Source organism: Artemia sp. Qi Xiang Cuo, chromosome 10 (genome assembly GCF_049724085.1).
Source record: "Artemia sp. Qi Xiang Cuo chromosome 10, ASM4972408v1, whole genome shotgun sequence".
NCBI classification, from domain to species: domain Eukaryota; kingdom Metazoa; phylum Arthropoda; class Branchiopoda; order Anostraca; family Artemiidae; genus Artemia; species Artemia sp. Qi Xiang Cuo.
Window position 1 is genome coordinate 22,807,077 of NC_142803.1, and position 16,556 is coordinate 22,823,632.

General features: G+C 37.2%; 1 protein-coding gene across 1 annotated transcript in view; it reads right to left on the reverse strand.

Annotated features, from left to right (window-relative positions):
• The window catches only part of LOC148947590 (protein VAC14 homolog), a 242,508-nt gene extending 227,291 nt beyond the window's left edge, over positions 1–15,217 (reverse strand). Inside the window, exons 1-2 of the mRNA XM_089095944.1 lie at positions 15,212–15,217; positions 14,439–14,653 (exon numbers count right to left, since the gene is read on the reverse strand). Coding sequence (XP_088952070.1) covers positions 14,439–14,653; positions 15,212–15,217 — 221 coding nt within the window. The remainder of the gene's footprint in view (positions 1–14,438; positions 14,654–15,211) is intronic.
• Between the last annotated feature and the right edge of the window lie 1,339 nt (positions 15,218–16,556).

A 16,556-nucleotide genomic window follows, 5' to 3' on the forward strand; every position in this document is an offset into this window, starting at 1 on the left:
ATCAAGGAGGCACACTTGTGCCTCTATAAAGAGGCGACCCACCACAATGTTAAGTGATTTCAGGTCCTAGAGGTTGCAGAGAGACGGCAGTGATTGCATTTTGTAGCCCAAGCTCAAACTAAAAAACTTGCAAAATTTCATCCTCCTCCGACTTTATCTTCATGGGGTAAACTGGGCCGGAAGTTTGGACCCTCCCACCACAGCCCCTTTAACGTTGTCCGATTGGGCTGAAATTTAGAGGTTAAGCTTTCCTAGGGCCCGGGAGCTTATCCTCGAAATTTAAGCTCAATCCGATCACTCCTTCCCTGTTTTCAAAAAACCAAATATAGCCACTTAAAATTCATCTCTTTTTTTTTTTCTTAGCCACGCCTACAGGCCACAGTTGGCACCGGATCCGGTTGAATGAGGACTCATTCGAAGCAGAATTCGACCTGTTAGGGCCTTTTGATATTTTCATACCGAAAAAATTATCCCCCGAATTTACATTTACGAAAAACCTCGTTTTCCTATATTAGCCCATGTTAATTTTTCCCTCCACAACCCCCCCATTAACGTTGTCTGATCGGGCTGAAATTTAGAGGATAAGCTTTCCTGGGGCCTGGGAGCTTATCGTCGAAATTTCAGCTCAATCTGATCACTCCTTCCCTGTTTTCCAAAAACCACATATCAAGATTTTTGGGAATTTGCTTGCGTCGAAAATACCTTCTATTTGCTAAACAACAATTACTATTGTGTTTGTATAGTCCAGCGGCTGAGACTTCAGACTTTCAGGCGGAAAACTCGGGTTCGATTCACCATCAGAGCAACTTTTTTATATACTTTGAAAGAAACTCAGTTTCTTTTTTAAATTATTTGAAAAAAATTACGTTTTCTAAAGAGTTAAAGAGGCTGAGTTACAAGGTCGACCCTTAAAACGTACAGGGATTAGGAGGCACAGTTGGGGGGCTGTTAAAGAGGCTGAGTCACAAGTTCGAACCTTAAAACGTACAGGGATTAGGAGGCACCCTGTACGACGTGATTTGAGTATTCAGGAATTAAAAGCCTTAACACAAGAATGTTCAAGAGCGGGGGGTTTGGGGGGCGGCAGCCCCCAACTTTAACTCCTGACACGATCAGCTAACAGTTAGTCAAGCAATAATAAGTAATAAACTGTACAAAAACGTGCAGAAATTATTTGAAAAAAACTACGTTTTCTAAAGAGTTAAAGAGGCTGAGTTACAAGGTCGAACCTTAAAACGTACAGGGATTAGGAGGCACAGTTGGGGGCTGCCGCCCCCAAACCCCGCTTTCGCAGCCTTTAAATATAAAAAAAAATTTCTTTAAACTGAAAGTAAGGAGCGACATTAAATTTTAAAACGAACAGAAATTATTCCGTATATGAAAGAGGCTGTGCCCTCCTCAACACCTCGCTCTTTACGCTAAAGTTTGTATTGTTTAAAAAAGAGTTGTGAGAAAGTCAAACTTTAGCGTAAAGAGCGAGGCGTTGAGGAGGGCACAGCCTCTTTCATATACGGAAATCTTTGCCAGAACTCCTGAAATACACAAATTAAAAAGGGTCGGAGATAAAACTCCACCTTGCCTTAAACCTCTTTTCAATTTAATATTAGATGCAGGCAGAGATTTCAGCCGAAGAAAAGAATTAGAGTACCAGTACCGAAGAAGCAAAATAACCGATAGATTGACACCGTAACCACGAAGATTAGAAAAAGCTGACTATGACATACACTATCGAAAGCTTTTGATAGATCTAAAGTACAAAGATATATACTCCTTCCCTTAGAAGAATTTTCAAGGAGCAAAGAAGATAATACACGATGTGCGTGTTGACAACCTACTCCGGGCTTAAATCTAAACTGGTTATCTCTCTCAAGCATATTATTAGTCACAAAAGGTATTAAAACATGCTCAAGAACTTTACTAAAAGTGCAAGAGACAGTAATAGGTCGGTAAGAAGAGCAAATTAAAGGAGAATTCCCCTTCTTTAAAATTGAAGAGACAGTACCACACAAAAACTCTCCGGTACACTAGAAGTACAAATACACATCTGGAGAAGTAGGTGTATATGGTTAATTAGGGGGGGAGCAATCTAATAAAAGGTGAAATCTAGATATACCATCATTATCAACATTATCTGATTTAAGTTTCTTAATTGCTTCAATTACGGATGAAAGAGAAATAGGAACACAGAGACGCTGAGATAGAGGGGTACTAAAAAAGCCAGCCCAGAAAAGAGAATGAGAATACAAAGAATGCACACGGTAATTAACATTAGAAAAAATAGACGAGTAATGGTCATGCCAAGCAGATGCAGGAAGACAATCACTATTTGGTACATCACTTCTAATCGTGAATTAATAATTAAATACGTGAATTCGAAAAAATTCATATCCCACTTTAATTCCTTCTTTGAAATAAGCAGACTGAGTGAAGGAGTCTTCAAATTCCAGCTTGACTGACATAGTCTGGCCCAGTCGATTTGCACTTATTATACCTTGCAGTCTTTTAATAACTGAAAGGTCAACATCAACTGGGAAACCTCTGAGAATCCCAAAAAAAGCGCGCGGATCGTGCTTTAACTGTTGCTCCGGTAATAAAAGTTCTGAACGGATGTACAAAAATCTTCAGTTGCAAGATTTATCAATATTGACATACCATCTGTCTTTAACAGGTTTCACACTACAAACTAATTCTGTAGGGTTCATTGTAATAGGCAAATGACCCTGGTAAGGCATATTACGCAATCACTGGCTGGACCTTATAATAGGATACTACTAACGTCGTAACGAACTAGGAGTGACCCGGCTCAATAGTAACCGAAAGTCTAAAAAACTGAATTCTGATACCCATAGATATATTAAAAGAATTGGATTATTATGCTGATTTCAAATATATAAATTTTTTTAATTTAATTTTACCCATCAAAAGCCACGAGCCTGCAAAAATCTGTCGGATTTTCGAAAAAAGGGGAAACACCCTGTAACAGTCATAGAATCTAAATAAAAATCACACAATCAGATTCAGCGTATTAGAGAACCCTAATGTAGAGGTTTCAAGCTCCTTTCTGCAAAAATGCAGAATTTTGTATTTTTTGCCAGAAGAAATATCACGGATGAGTGTTTATTTGTTATTTTTTTTTCCAGGGGGGATCGTATCGACCCATTGATCCTAGAACGTCGTAATAGGGCTCATTCGAATGGAAATTAAAGGTTCTAGTTCCTTTTTTAAGTGACAAAAAGCATTGGAGAGCAACTATGCCCCCTCTGCTCCTTTTTCCCAAAATCGTCCGATCAAAATTTTGAGATAGCCATTTTGTTCATCATATTAAAAAGGCCTGATGACTACGCCTTTGGATATAACATGACCCCCCCTCCACCCATAGCCCCAGGGGAAAGGTCTAACTTATAAAATTTGCCCATTGTTTATGCTTAGTATTAGTATTAGGAAGTGCGCATATTTTCAGTTGGGGGTTGGGGACGAATTTTTTGCTGGGTGTTTTCCACGAGGGAATTTTCCATGTGGAGGTAAGTTTCCAGGGGGTGAACTTGTCAGGGAAAATTATACACTGGGGGAAAATGCCAGAATTCCTATACAAAATTCTTTTTATATGTTTTGCTTTCTCTTTTCCGTCTCAATTTTACGCGTGGAGTTGTTAAGGGTAATTACCTGGGGTAAATTTTCACCGGGATTGAATTGTCTTGAGGATATTTACATAGGAAGGGAGATTTATCCCTGGAGGTGGGGCCAGATATCCTGGCATTATTTAAACAACGATCAGAAATTAAAGAAAAAATAAGTTTTTTCAACTGAAAGTAAGGAGCAACACTAAAAACTAAAAAGAACAGAAATTATTACGTATATGAAGGGGATTGCCCCTCCTCAACACCTCGCTCTTTACGGTAAAATTTAAATTTTGTCCCAATTCTTTAAGAATGACTCCTGAAACAGAATGACCCCTGAACTGGCCGTCTAATTAGAACAATGAGAAGCTTTTTTAAAAGTGTAAAAAAAACTATAGCGTAAAGAGCGAGATGTTGAGGAGGGTACGACTCCCTTCATATACGTAATGATTTCTGTCTGTTTTAAGTTTTAATGTTACTCCTTACTTTCAGTTGAAAAAACTTGTTTTTTAATTGAATGCTCTAAAGCGGCGTTCACATGCGTGTCTAGCTTTAATCCCATGTCTAGACACGTGTCTAGCCAGACTTCAATGTCTTGGTAAAGACCATTCGTAGGTACTATTCGGTGCTTACCTAGACACGCTAGACAAGGTGATGAGCTAGACTTTGAGTTCTAGACTCTAGAACACAATGTCTATGATTTTCGATTACAGCCAATCAGAAAATATCAAGTTCCACTATTTTCATCATCAATGTTTATGTTTTTAAACTGAAATTTTATTTTTGTTTTCTTATTAATTGTTTTTTTTCATTTAAGGCAAATATACAACACTAGACGTGATAGTGAAGCATATCTAAGGCAATCGTTTGCCTTGTCTTATCCATTATCTTGTGACAATAAAAATAGAGATTACAATTTTGAAAGTTTTGCCCGCATAAGCTCTCTTGATTGGCTAGGAATGACAACTGTAATCTATTTGATACTAAATTTGTAGTATTTGGTAAGCACCGAATTTTATTTGTGAACTGTAGTTGCCTAGACATTGAAGTCTGGCTAGACACGTGTCTAGACATGGGATTCTAGCTAGACACCCATGTGAACGCCGCTTAAATGATCTTTGTCTTATTCTTTGTTTTATTGACATGCTCATGTTAGGTTAATGCTACTGTAGTGAAGTGAGGGGAACATAGGAGGCATATAAAGTGAAAAAAAAACTATTTAGAATCTGAACTTTTTTTTACGGAAGGAAAGAAGAGGGGTCCAATACTTAAAGAAGAACGATTCGAAGTTAAAATATACCAATTTTAACACTTTTTGGTGTTGCATGAATATTTGATTAAAAACGGGAGAGACTTTTGGGAAAACATGGTTGCACTTAAACTTAAATTCAAATTAATTTTTGAACTGCTTCTATAGCTATCTTCCAATAAACCAAACCATGGCATACAAGCCGCAATGCTCCTATTATGCTGCAGATAGCAGAACTGCTTAACTAGTTTATAAGTAGTTTTAAATCTCTGACGCAACTAGCTACGAAAAATTCCAAGCCTGCCGCTTTTAAATGCCTGTGCTAAGTAACAGCTGGGCTAAATAAGACTGTGTGAGAAACAGCTTACAGAGAAAGCTCAGAAAAACAGCCTTTTGCAAACTCTGAAAGCGAGAACACTATGACATTGACTATTTTAAGACTTCGGTCCTCGCGGACAGTACCGTGCAGCCCCAATAACAAGCAGCACCAGGATTTCTGTCCTCACGGACAAAAGATTTCAAGTCTAGCGTTTCATACACCAGGGCGATTCAGTAAAAATACATAGGATCTACAGCGTAGGATAGGGCCACAGACGGTACGTTGAAGTTCCTTTCAACCATTATTATTATTATTTATTGAAAACCCGTCTTCGTACAAAAAAAAAAAAAAAAAAAAAAAAAAAAAAAAAAAAAAAATGACGGTGCAGTCCATTGCGAAAAAAATAAAAGCAAAATTTTACTATACGGCTATGACAGCTTAACTAGTGCCGAAGAAGTCGGCTACAAGCATATCTTGAAATCTTTTTTTTTTTTTCCATAAGTTTGGCAACGGCTATATTAGGATCTGCTATGCACAGACTACTGATGAACTTTGAATAGCGTGTCCAAATTGAATATCTCAGTAGGTATTTTGCGAAACGAAAGAAAGTGGAGCGGATTTTCAATTTATCCGCACTTGTAAGAATCTTCCAGAAGGGTGCAATGTAGAGTGTGTTGGGGAGAGCAACAACGTTGCCAACGCTTTGAAATAAACTGTACCAGTTGTGCGACGAAAACTGTACCGCGAGAAACTAGTTTGAACCTTCTGAACAGCAGGTAAAAAAAAAATTCCGTAACAATAAGTTTAAACAAAAATTAACAACAACAAATTAACAAAAACAAAAATTAACAAAAACAAAAAAATTTCGATGAAATAAAACTTGGAATAGATATATGAGTAAAAAAGGAGCAAGCGAAACCAATACGTACCGAAAAATGTCCCAATATACCGCATTATACCAAAATCTCTAAATTGTACCAAAAACAGTACAATTGTACCCGGTTGGCAACACTGGAGGGGAACAGTGCTGTACGGCATTGCAAGATAACGGCGATTGAAACGAAGCTTAGCAGAGACTCTGGCAGCATATGAAGCTGATATGCGGCGTTTGATACCTTGTGTTAGGAGATGATGAGTGTGAGAAATGGTATTTCCAATGGGAATACCCAGGTAAATGATTTGGTCAGAAGTCCAAAACAATTAAAACAAGTCTAAGCACATCACTCAATCCGAAAACTGTGACTTCTCCAGAAATCAGAAATGCGCTAGGGGGATTGAACACTCAGGAATGGGACTGCAACCTAAATCAAAATTTGGAAAGATATTTTCAACCTCATGTCTATACTTTTTTTTAACCGTAAGTCTGTAAGATTCTATTGAAAAAAAGAACTTAAAGCTTAGATTGAAAATCGCGTCCCGAGAATTACGCTGTCAAGGCCTACGGTCCAGGAGGAGCTGACTCAAAGTCGAATCAATTTCTTTTTATTAGCTCTCAAAGGGAATACACCTGTTTGATCTTTTGAATTGTTTGAACTTATTCTTTAACCTTGATTAATTCAGTGATTACAGAAGATGCGCAATTGGGGTGTTTGCCATATAACGTAATAGCAGTGATAGTTTTTCCTTTTAATACGGAAAATTTGATTTGGATAATTTGAATGCAGAAATTTGGGATGTCGGAGTACGGTGGAAAATACTGACACGTAAGCAGAAAAAGCAAAATTTGAGTAGCTTTGCTGAGGAGTTGAGCAACCCCCCCAACAACCCTCAGGGCAAAGGTTCTAAATTATGCCCTGGGGGCATATAAGGTTTTTATAGAAAGCGTTGTCGTAGAAGCTTCAGAAAGGGCTACATTTTATTCCTGATGTAAATGAGAGGTAAGGTCAAACTTTCCCCCCGCCCCCCTAATGTGCAAATATATACCCTGAATTGGTATATATAGGGGTGGGGGGTAAAATTCATTTCCGACAAAAAGGATTATTATATTCGGAAAGAGAATGAAAAAGGCATCGAGTGGTATGTTTACTTTATTTGTAAGTCAATAATATGAATAACGAAAAATTTACCAAAACTACATTGTAGTTTTGTTTTAGTTAAATATTTAATATATAGACCCCTTACCCCTTATATGACACCCCTTACCCCCTTATATGAAAATATATTGCCCAAACTATATATATCCTATCTATCCCCCAAGCGTCTCACTTGTTTCAACCCGTAGCCTATATCTGTAAATTGAATCAACTTGGGGGTTTTCTGAATAATGGACAAGTACCCCAAACAAAAACCAGGTTATCAGCTAATGAAGTTGACAGATGTCATGAGGAAATATTTAAGGGAAATAAGAACTTCTTGGGGGGGGGGGTTTAAAAGGAAGCTCTCCAACGATTGCGGTGGAGGAGGAGCGTGAGTAGCTGTGTAAAGATCTTGTGTTTTACCCAATGTAAGTACGGTGGTTGACTTGCACGAGGGTTCAGTTGCACGGTGGTTCAGCTGCACGGTGATTCAGTTGCACGGTAGTTCAGATGCAAGGTGGTTCAGTTGCACGGTGGTTCAGTTGCACGGTGGTTCATTTTTGCGGAGGTTCAGTTACACGGGGGTTTAGTTAAATCGGGTTGAGTTGAACGGGGGTTGAGTTACACGAGGGTTCAGTTAAAGGGGGGTCAGTTGCATGAGGGTTTAGTAGCACGAGGGTTCAGTTACACGGGGGTTCAGTTGCACGAGGGTTCACTTTCACGGTGGTTAAGTTGCACGGTGGTTCAGTTGTACGGTGGTTCAATTACACGGTGGTTCAGTTACAGGGGTTCAGTTGCTTGGGGTTCAGTTACACGGTGGTTCAGTTACAATGGAACCATTGATGGTAGAAGTCTGTTTAATAATAAACCTGTAGTTCAAGTTCAGGAAATTCGGTACTTAGGTTTTTATATTGATTGTAATTTTTCGTGGAAACGCAACAGTGATGTTGTCGCGACAAAGAATGTACGCGGCCTTGGAGTGATTCGTCGTCTTAAATTTTTTTTTACCCCAAAGAATCTTATTGCTTTTATACCATGCTTTGATTCATCCATACGCTTCGTGTGGGTGTAAGTAATGGACAAGCAATTTTTATATGAATTTTTAACGTGTTCAACTCTTCAAAATAAAGCCATGCTCCGTATTAGTGGGTATATTGAAGGTATCCATAACACTTCAGCTTGCTTCAATAAGTTGCAAGTGTTAAATCGGGACTACCAAATAGGAATTTTCACCCATCAATGCTGGAATAATATTAGTCCAGATGTTTTTTGGGATTATTTTAGTGACAATAGATTTTTGCACCATTATGAAACTCGTCATGCTAGTGACTTCATTGTTCCGAATAGAAGTGGCACCAGGGCCGGCTTCCACACTAGCTTTCCGGACCTAATGTCTGGTACTCTGTTCCTGAGAGCAATCGGGTATCTGGGCCCCTGGGTTTATTTAAAAATAAATTAAAACAATATTTGTTAGGTCAAGGTTAGGTCATAGTTTTTTTTTATTATTTTGTTTTTCCTTTGTTTATAGTTAATTATTAGTTAGTAGATGAGTTGTATGTACCCGCCCAGTCGCAAGTACTTTTTTTTATTATTATTTGTTGCTCCTTTGTTTATAGTTTAATACCAGTTAGTAGATGACTTGTATATACCCGCCCAATCGCAAGTGCTTTTTTGTATCTTCTTGGAGCAGGTATTGGAATATTAGTTAAATGTATTTTTGATGTTAAATAAAATGAACTGAACTGAACTGAACTATTAGTCACAGACAGGACCTGTTTCTAGGCACCATGACAACACTTTCTGGAGATCATATCGAAGCAGTTGATTTACTCGCTAAAGTTCCATTAATGTAGCATGTCCACTCCAAGAGTAAAAAGTTGTTATTTACTTTTACCTAACTTTCTTGAATCGTTCATGAAAATGTTGTATCCTATGGATTTTAGTCCTCTGGAAGCATTAAAAATAAAGTAGGAAAACAATTTAAGTCGCCTACTTATCTTTCCATGAGAATAAAAATATTAGAGGAAGAAATAAAACGTTTTGCTACAGAAAATTTGCAATGTTATCTATAACTTCATGCTTTGCCGGAAATCTTGGCAATTGAAATTTGTTGTTTTTTTCTTAAAAAACGAGCTATTCTAAATGGCTGAAACTTCTTTTAAAAGTTTTTGAGACAACATTTGCTGGGAGGTGGAGGGGGCTGCGCCTGGAAATTCATTGCTGGATAAGCCTTTATATATATATATATATATATATATATCGTGATAACAATTTGGTACTTTTGAAGTTTCCTGCACTTTTTTCTAACATCAATTCAAGGGACAGGGACTACCAAATCGCCTTATTAACCTAAAATTAATTTTTCCCGTCTTAAGAGAACCATACAGTAACTAATATCCACATTGGGTAGAAAATGACTTCAATCTTTACCGACGAGGGAGCAGAGCAGAGACTGAGCAGAGAGTATGATAGAGAGAGGTGACAGAGAATGAATGAAGTCTCAAGTATCACATATTGACTCACGGTTTCAATCTGTCAATAGGAGGTCCTTCAAATCCATCTAGAGGAAGAATTTGCCCCATAATTTCCCATTATTTGAATTGGGGATATTCGGACAAAACGTGCAGTACATGTGTAGAGGGGTGATAACGCCATTCGCACAAAATGCCGTTTTAGCACATAATGATAGTCTGAAATAGTGGGAAATTGAAATTTTTCCCATAAAATTTTCCCATAAAATAAAACAGAAATACGAAGAAGATGAAGAAAAGATAAACTTTAGATAAACGATAGACTTAAAAAGCAGCTATTTATAATAGAAGAAAAATAGAAGAAAAATAGTGGGAATTGAAATTTGAAATTGAAATAGTGGGAAATTGAAATAGTGGGAAATTGAAATTGGGCGCAAGAAAATTGAAATTTTTAGAAGAAGAAATAAAACATTTTGCTTCAGATTGCCTGCGGGAAAATTTGTAACTATAACTCAATAATAACTATAACTATAACTTCAAATATAACTATAACTAACAAATATAACTATAACTATAACTTCAACCTGTACCGAAAGCCTTGACAATTGCATTTATTTTTCTTAACAAACAGGTGAGCATATTCTAAGCGACTGTTACTTTTTTTTTAGAGGATTATAAAATAAACTTTAGGGTACTGGTGCGTTATATGGACACTTTTATATATTGTGCAAGGAAACCAGTCACGAAAAACCCGTCAGACAGGCTATTCTCAAGAGACCGCTATACATAAATGACTGCAAAGCCGGGGTTTCTCAATGGATTCCAATATTTAAACAATTGTTTTTCGGGGTTTAAGGAGGAAAAAGGTACCTAGGTTAGGTTAGCTTACGCATTTAATATATGCTATGCTTTACTCCCCCCCTAATGTACAAATATATAGCCCAAATTTGTTTATAAACTATTATATATTCATCCTATTTTATTTTATTTCATTAGCATTAACCAAACTTGAATTTTTTGAAGTGTCCATATAACGCACCAGTACCAACTTTAGTTTAGGGTTGCGGGGGGGGGGGTTGCATTTAGAAATTTACTGCTGCAAAAACCTTGTTTTTATTTCTCTGCCCAACACACAATTTCCGCGAGTAAGATAAGCAGTAGGCTACTAGCATAGTTTCTCCAACTCAGTCTGTTTTTGCGGATCCTTTTGTAAATGTGTGGCTTAGATAAGAAAACCGATATGGTTGCTATTTGAGAAGGAAATTCGAACAACTGGAGGAGGAGGTACGTATTTAAACTTCAAAATTGATTATAACGTCTTTTACTTAGCCTTAAGTAAGTTCAAATCGTTTTGAACAAACATCTGCTAAACTTTAAGTTTGTTTATTCTTTGTTCCACTGAACAGCTTCGCAAACACACCTTAAATAAAGACATAGCATCGAAAAGTACCGTAATATCCAAAGGAACACGTACTTTATATTTCTGATTGGTGGAAAGATCCATTTCATCCCACAGCGCAGGTACGTACGCAGGAATATGTTTCGGGGGGGGGGGCAAATCCTTCAAACCCATTATTCTGTGAGAAAAATCAGAAAATTATGGGGAATAATCGTAAGATTTCGGGGAGGAGGCCCCCCTGCGTACGGCCCTGACAGAGCCAATGGTTGTAAAATTATCATGAATGAAATCAGTGTCTTATGCAGGATTTTGTTTGGGGGGGGGGGGAGCGGTTGCAAAAAATCTTCCCGTGCTCATACATTATATACATTTTCGCTACTTTTTCTCGGATTTGACAGTTGTTGTTTTTTTTTTTTGGGGGGGGGGGTCAAACTGGATAACCCCTCCCCCTGGATACGGCCATGAATATAATACATCGCCATGAATATAATAAATTCTAGTGTTATAACATTAATACGTACTTGTATGATACACCCCATGGAGCTCAAGTTGTTCATGCATTGATGCACTGTAAACCGGTTTCTTTGGCTAGTTTCTTTCAGCTTAGCGTGAGAAAAGACAAAGAGATGTGACAGAATAGATGGAAAATGTATAATTTGGGTTGTATATTTGCATATTAGGGGGGGAAGTACTTGGACAGTGTTAAGTCGGAAAACAATTTTTACTTTATAATATCAGAATAATTGAAGCTAACACATTTTGCATGCCACCCGCTGTACTCTACTCCCCCCCCCCCTAATGTGAAAATATATAGCCCAAATTTGCTTCCAAAGTATTATATTTTTATCATGCTTAGGTATATTTTATTAGGATTAACCTAACTTCACTTCTTGAGCTGCAGGGGGTATATCATACAAGTATCCATTAGGTTATAACAACATAACAACATTAGGTTATAATAACTCTGAAACCATAATAAATCACACCCAAGACCACCTTTTTATTCTTCTCGAAGAACCATTAAATCTTTGAGGCCCGAATCAGAATTTAAGTCATCAGAAGTTGACTTAGATCATTGAGAAGTATTTTATAGCCTTAGAGCAGTAATTATCGAAACTGGCTCCCATCATAACCTGGAACTCCTACTTCTACAATTCTAGCACCCGCATTGCATTTGCTATTCAGTTGTATAATAGGCAGCGTAGTAGCGCTGCCTAAGTAATAGGCGAAGTGGCTTCTATATATTATTTATTCTGTTTCCGAAGTCACTTCATATAGAAGGGGTTGTCGTGGAAATGCTGAAGGGGGCTCGTTCGATTGGATACTGGAAGTTCCAGTGTCCTATTGAAGAGTCAAAAGTGATTAAAGGGCAAGCGGCCTCACTCTCATGCCCTTTTTAGCTGCCCTCAAACTGATCAAATGTGTGAGATAGTCATGTCACTAAAAATAGTCGAAAGGTCCGATAACTATGCCTCCAGGGAGGACCTCCCACGACTCGTGGGGGAAGGGCTGTAAATTATGCGATTTTGCCATTGTTTACATATAGGTTTAACTATCGGAAAGGGGGGGGGGCATGTATGATCACGGACCTCCAAAAAGGCTGAAGGTATTAAGACAAAACTTTCAGGGAATGTTCAGGGGTGTGTGAACTAAATCAAAAGATACTACATGTATTCAGGGGATCAAAAGGACGTATCTACAATATGTCAGGGGCGGATAAGGGTATTAAGTTGACACTTAAAGGGGAGATCGAGGGGGATGTTGATCTCTATCAAAAGACACTATCAGCATCCAGGTTGTCAAAAAGCGCATCTGCAACATCTCAGGGACAGCCAAAGGTATTAAGTTGAAACATTCAGGGGGTGATTAGGGGGGTGTTGAACTAAATCAAAGACACTATGTACATCCAGGTTTCAAAAGGGCACATCTGAAACATCTTAGAAACGGCTGAGGGTATCAAGTTGAAACTATTGTATTGAAGTATTGAGGGGAAGTTACAACTAGACCAAAAGACACTATCAGCATCTAGGTTGTCAAAAAGATGTATCTGCAATACCTAAGGAATGGCTAAGGGCATTAAGTTGAAACTTTAAGGGCATGCTGAGAGGGATGTTGAACTAAATCAAAAGACACTATGTGCATCTTTGTTGTCAAAAAGGCGTTTTTGCAATATGTCAGGAACGGCTAAGGATATGAAGTTCAGACTTTCAGGAAATGTTCAGAGAAATGTTAGACTAAATAAAAAAAAAATTATGTGCCCAAGTTGGACAAAGTACGTATCTGCAACATCTCAGGAACACCTAAGTGTATTAAGTAGATAACTATTAAGGAATGTTGAGGGTCGTGTTGAACAGAATTAAAGGAGAGTGTGTGCATCCTGGTTGTCAAAAGGACATATCTTCAATATTTTTATAAAAGCTAAGGGTATCAAGTAGGAACTTCTAGGTGATAATGAGGGGGATGCTGAACTAAATCATAAGACACTATGTGCATTCAGGTGGTCAAACTGGACGTATCTACAATATTTCAAAAACGGCTAAGGATATCATGTTGAACTTGATACTCATTCCCTCAACTGAAAACAAATCTGGTTGCATTGATTCTTAACGTCCTACTTTTATCTTCAGACTATAAGTCAGAACATTTTTTTAATAAATGAGCTCAAAATGCATTTACTTAAACTAACAAGTCTTCAAAACAAAATATAATTCAATAAGATATTTGAATTATTCGAAACCACCCATCAATATTCGTCTATATCCAAAGTTATAACATGATGGGGGTTAGTATGGTTTCAGCCGTACAGAAAATAAAAAATTATACAGAAGTTCATTCCCTTTATTTTAATAATATTCCCCCAATCCACCCATCCAAAGTTCTATACTACAACTATCATTAAAGTTTTCTGTAAACTCTGCAAATATTCCTTTTATTAACCGATAAAAAAAACCTTGTGTCAATTAAAAACGAGCAGAGACTAATTAAAATAATATTTTCCAAAAAAAATAAAGAACTATATTAAACCAAATTGAAGCAGAAACACAGTAAAAAACTAATCAAGACTTATAACGAACAGAGAACCTTATACGAAGCAAACAAAACAATAGAAAATTATACATGTGATGGAAGAGTTCTATCAAACCTCTAAAAGGTTTGGGTCTTCAAACCTCTAAGAATAAAATTGTCCGTTTGCTAGTTTTATGTTCAAACTTCACTCTTTACTTTCCTTAGTAAGAAAACTTGTATCTTGTACCAAATCACTTAGGCTTCCATTTAAATTTGAGCAAAACATGTAAGATTTATGATTTCATGGCAAATAATTTATTACTTTCAGACATTCAATTTCTCAAACACCAAGCATGGCCTACCTTTTGATGTCAATGTTTTCATCCTTTAAAATTAAAAGGATTCCATCCAACACTTCTGGTAAAAAATTTATCATCTCCAGAGAGGGTATTCCACATAAAAGCTTTATCCAGGAGAGGATAAATTGTCGAGTGAAGGGGTTCTGAGAATATATCCTATCTCTAAGCATTGGAATAAAGGCTTGTACGTCAAATAATGGTCCTTCGGCGACAATATCCTTTAAAAAAGGACAAGAAAGTTAAACAGGCAAACATTTTGAATTAGAAACAAAATGAACTAAGCAACAAAAGGTAAAGGTAAAGAATACGGCACTGGACTTTACAATCCCAACCGGCGGTGCTTATCTCCGTTTCAGGGCCTTTCAGCTAGGAAGTACAATGGCGGGTTGGGAGCCAGCCGTCCTGTGCTTTCGCACACCTTTCATGTTTGCCTTCTCCAGATACCCACTTAGAGCTGGGTCTACTCTAGCTGAGCTAACAAAGTCATGCCAACCCCAAACCAAAAGAAGAGCAACACCAGGATTCGAACCCCTGTCCTCATGAACAAAGGATTTCAAGTCTAGCGTGCCAACCACTCGGCGATAGACAACAAAACGAATGAAAGAAATATATATATATATATATATATATATATATATATATATATATATATATATATATATATATATATATATATATATATATATATATATATATATATATATATATATATATATATATATATATATATATGTATAAAAAAGCGATACCGCCAGTAGACGTCAAAAACTACGTACTTGCATTTTTTCCAGATGGCCAAAAAAGCGAATATAACTGAAAACACTGAAAGTGAGCAATATGCAAGATTGACCCAAAAATGAATCTCGAAGCAAGCTGGTAGAGAAATGTATTAGGAATTTTTGGAGGAGATTGCGTATACCTGGTTTTCATTGTCCACTGGCAATACTTGTAACAAAAGAGTTTGAAACGAATTAAATAAAAAGGATTTTAAAATACTGAACATGATAAAATCATAAATAACGACAAAGATCAAACTGCTGTTCCATAATAAAAACCAACAAAAGGTAAAACAATAGGGAATTTCTAAGACAGTGAATTTCCCTTAGACAGTGAATTTCCCTATTGTTCTACCTGTTGTTTGTTACATGAAAGATCCATTCAGCGACTATCCTTCAGAATAAAACAACTATCCCAAAGCATAAGAAACAACACAGGCTTACGCAGGAGGTCCCAAGACCTGCTCCCTAAAAGTCAAAACCTACATACATATAACCATAATTTCCTATTATGGTCATGTAATCTCTTTTCTTTAGAACCTTTAGTATTTCAACGAATCCCCCTCCTACTGGAGATTCTTTGGTACGTGCCTGATTTTTTTTCATAGATTTTGGAAGAGATACTTCCGAATTAAGTTTTCGCATTTAAATACCATTTAAATTTGAAAAAAGAAGAAAAATAAGTTTTTGCATTGTTCTATAAAGAAAGGAGACCTGGGCAATGGGAAGATATCGCCGTCTTAAAATAACACTTTTCACACACAAGCTTTGTTAAAAAGGAAATAAAGTGTCAAGAAGAGGGTCTTTGAAACCAGTGGCGTCATTTAGGGGGGCTGGGGCAATAGCCCAAGGGCGGATCCAGGATTTTTTCGGGGGGGGGGACTATTTTTTTACTCAGTTTTCGACTAATTTTACTGATTTTTACCTAGGTTTTACTAATTTTCGACTTATTTTCGACTCGGTCAAAAATTTCGGGGAGGGGGGGGGTTCAAACCGGGTAACCCCCCCCCCTGGATACGGCCTTGCTATAGCCCCACCCTGATTTTAGAAGGGGCCCCAATTGAGCTGCTATAATTTCTGTCAATTTGATTTGAACTGTGAAAAAACAAATTTTGTAAAAAATGTTCTCAATTAAAACAAATCCGTTTCTAGTAGCCTATTCCCAATCATATTTATTTATTATTCCTATTTCATATATTGCAACACATTTTTATTACCTTGTTGTTACAGCCACGGTGAGCAACTTTCATTTCAATCAAGTAATTGACCCAGGATCCGTAATAATATAATACATGTCGGTTACGTGATTCTAGAGTAGTGGTTACCTCTACACGGCCGTAGCCAC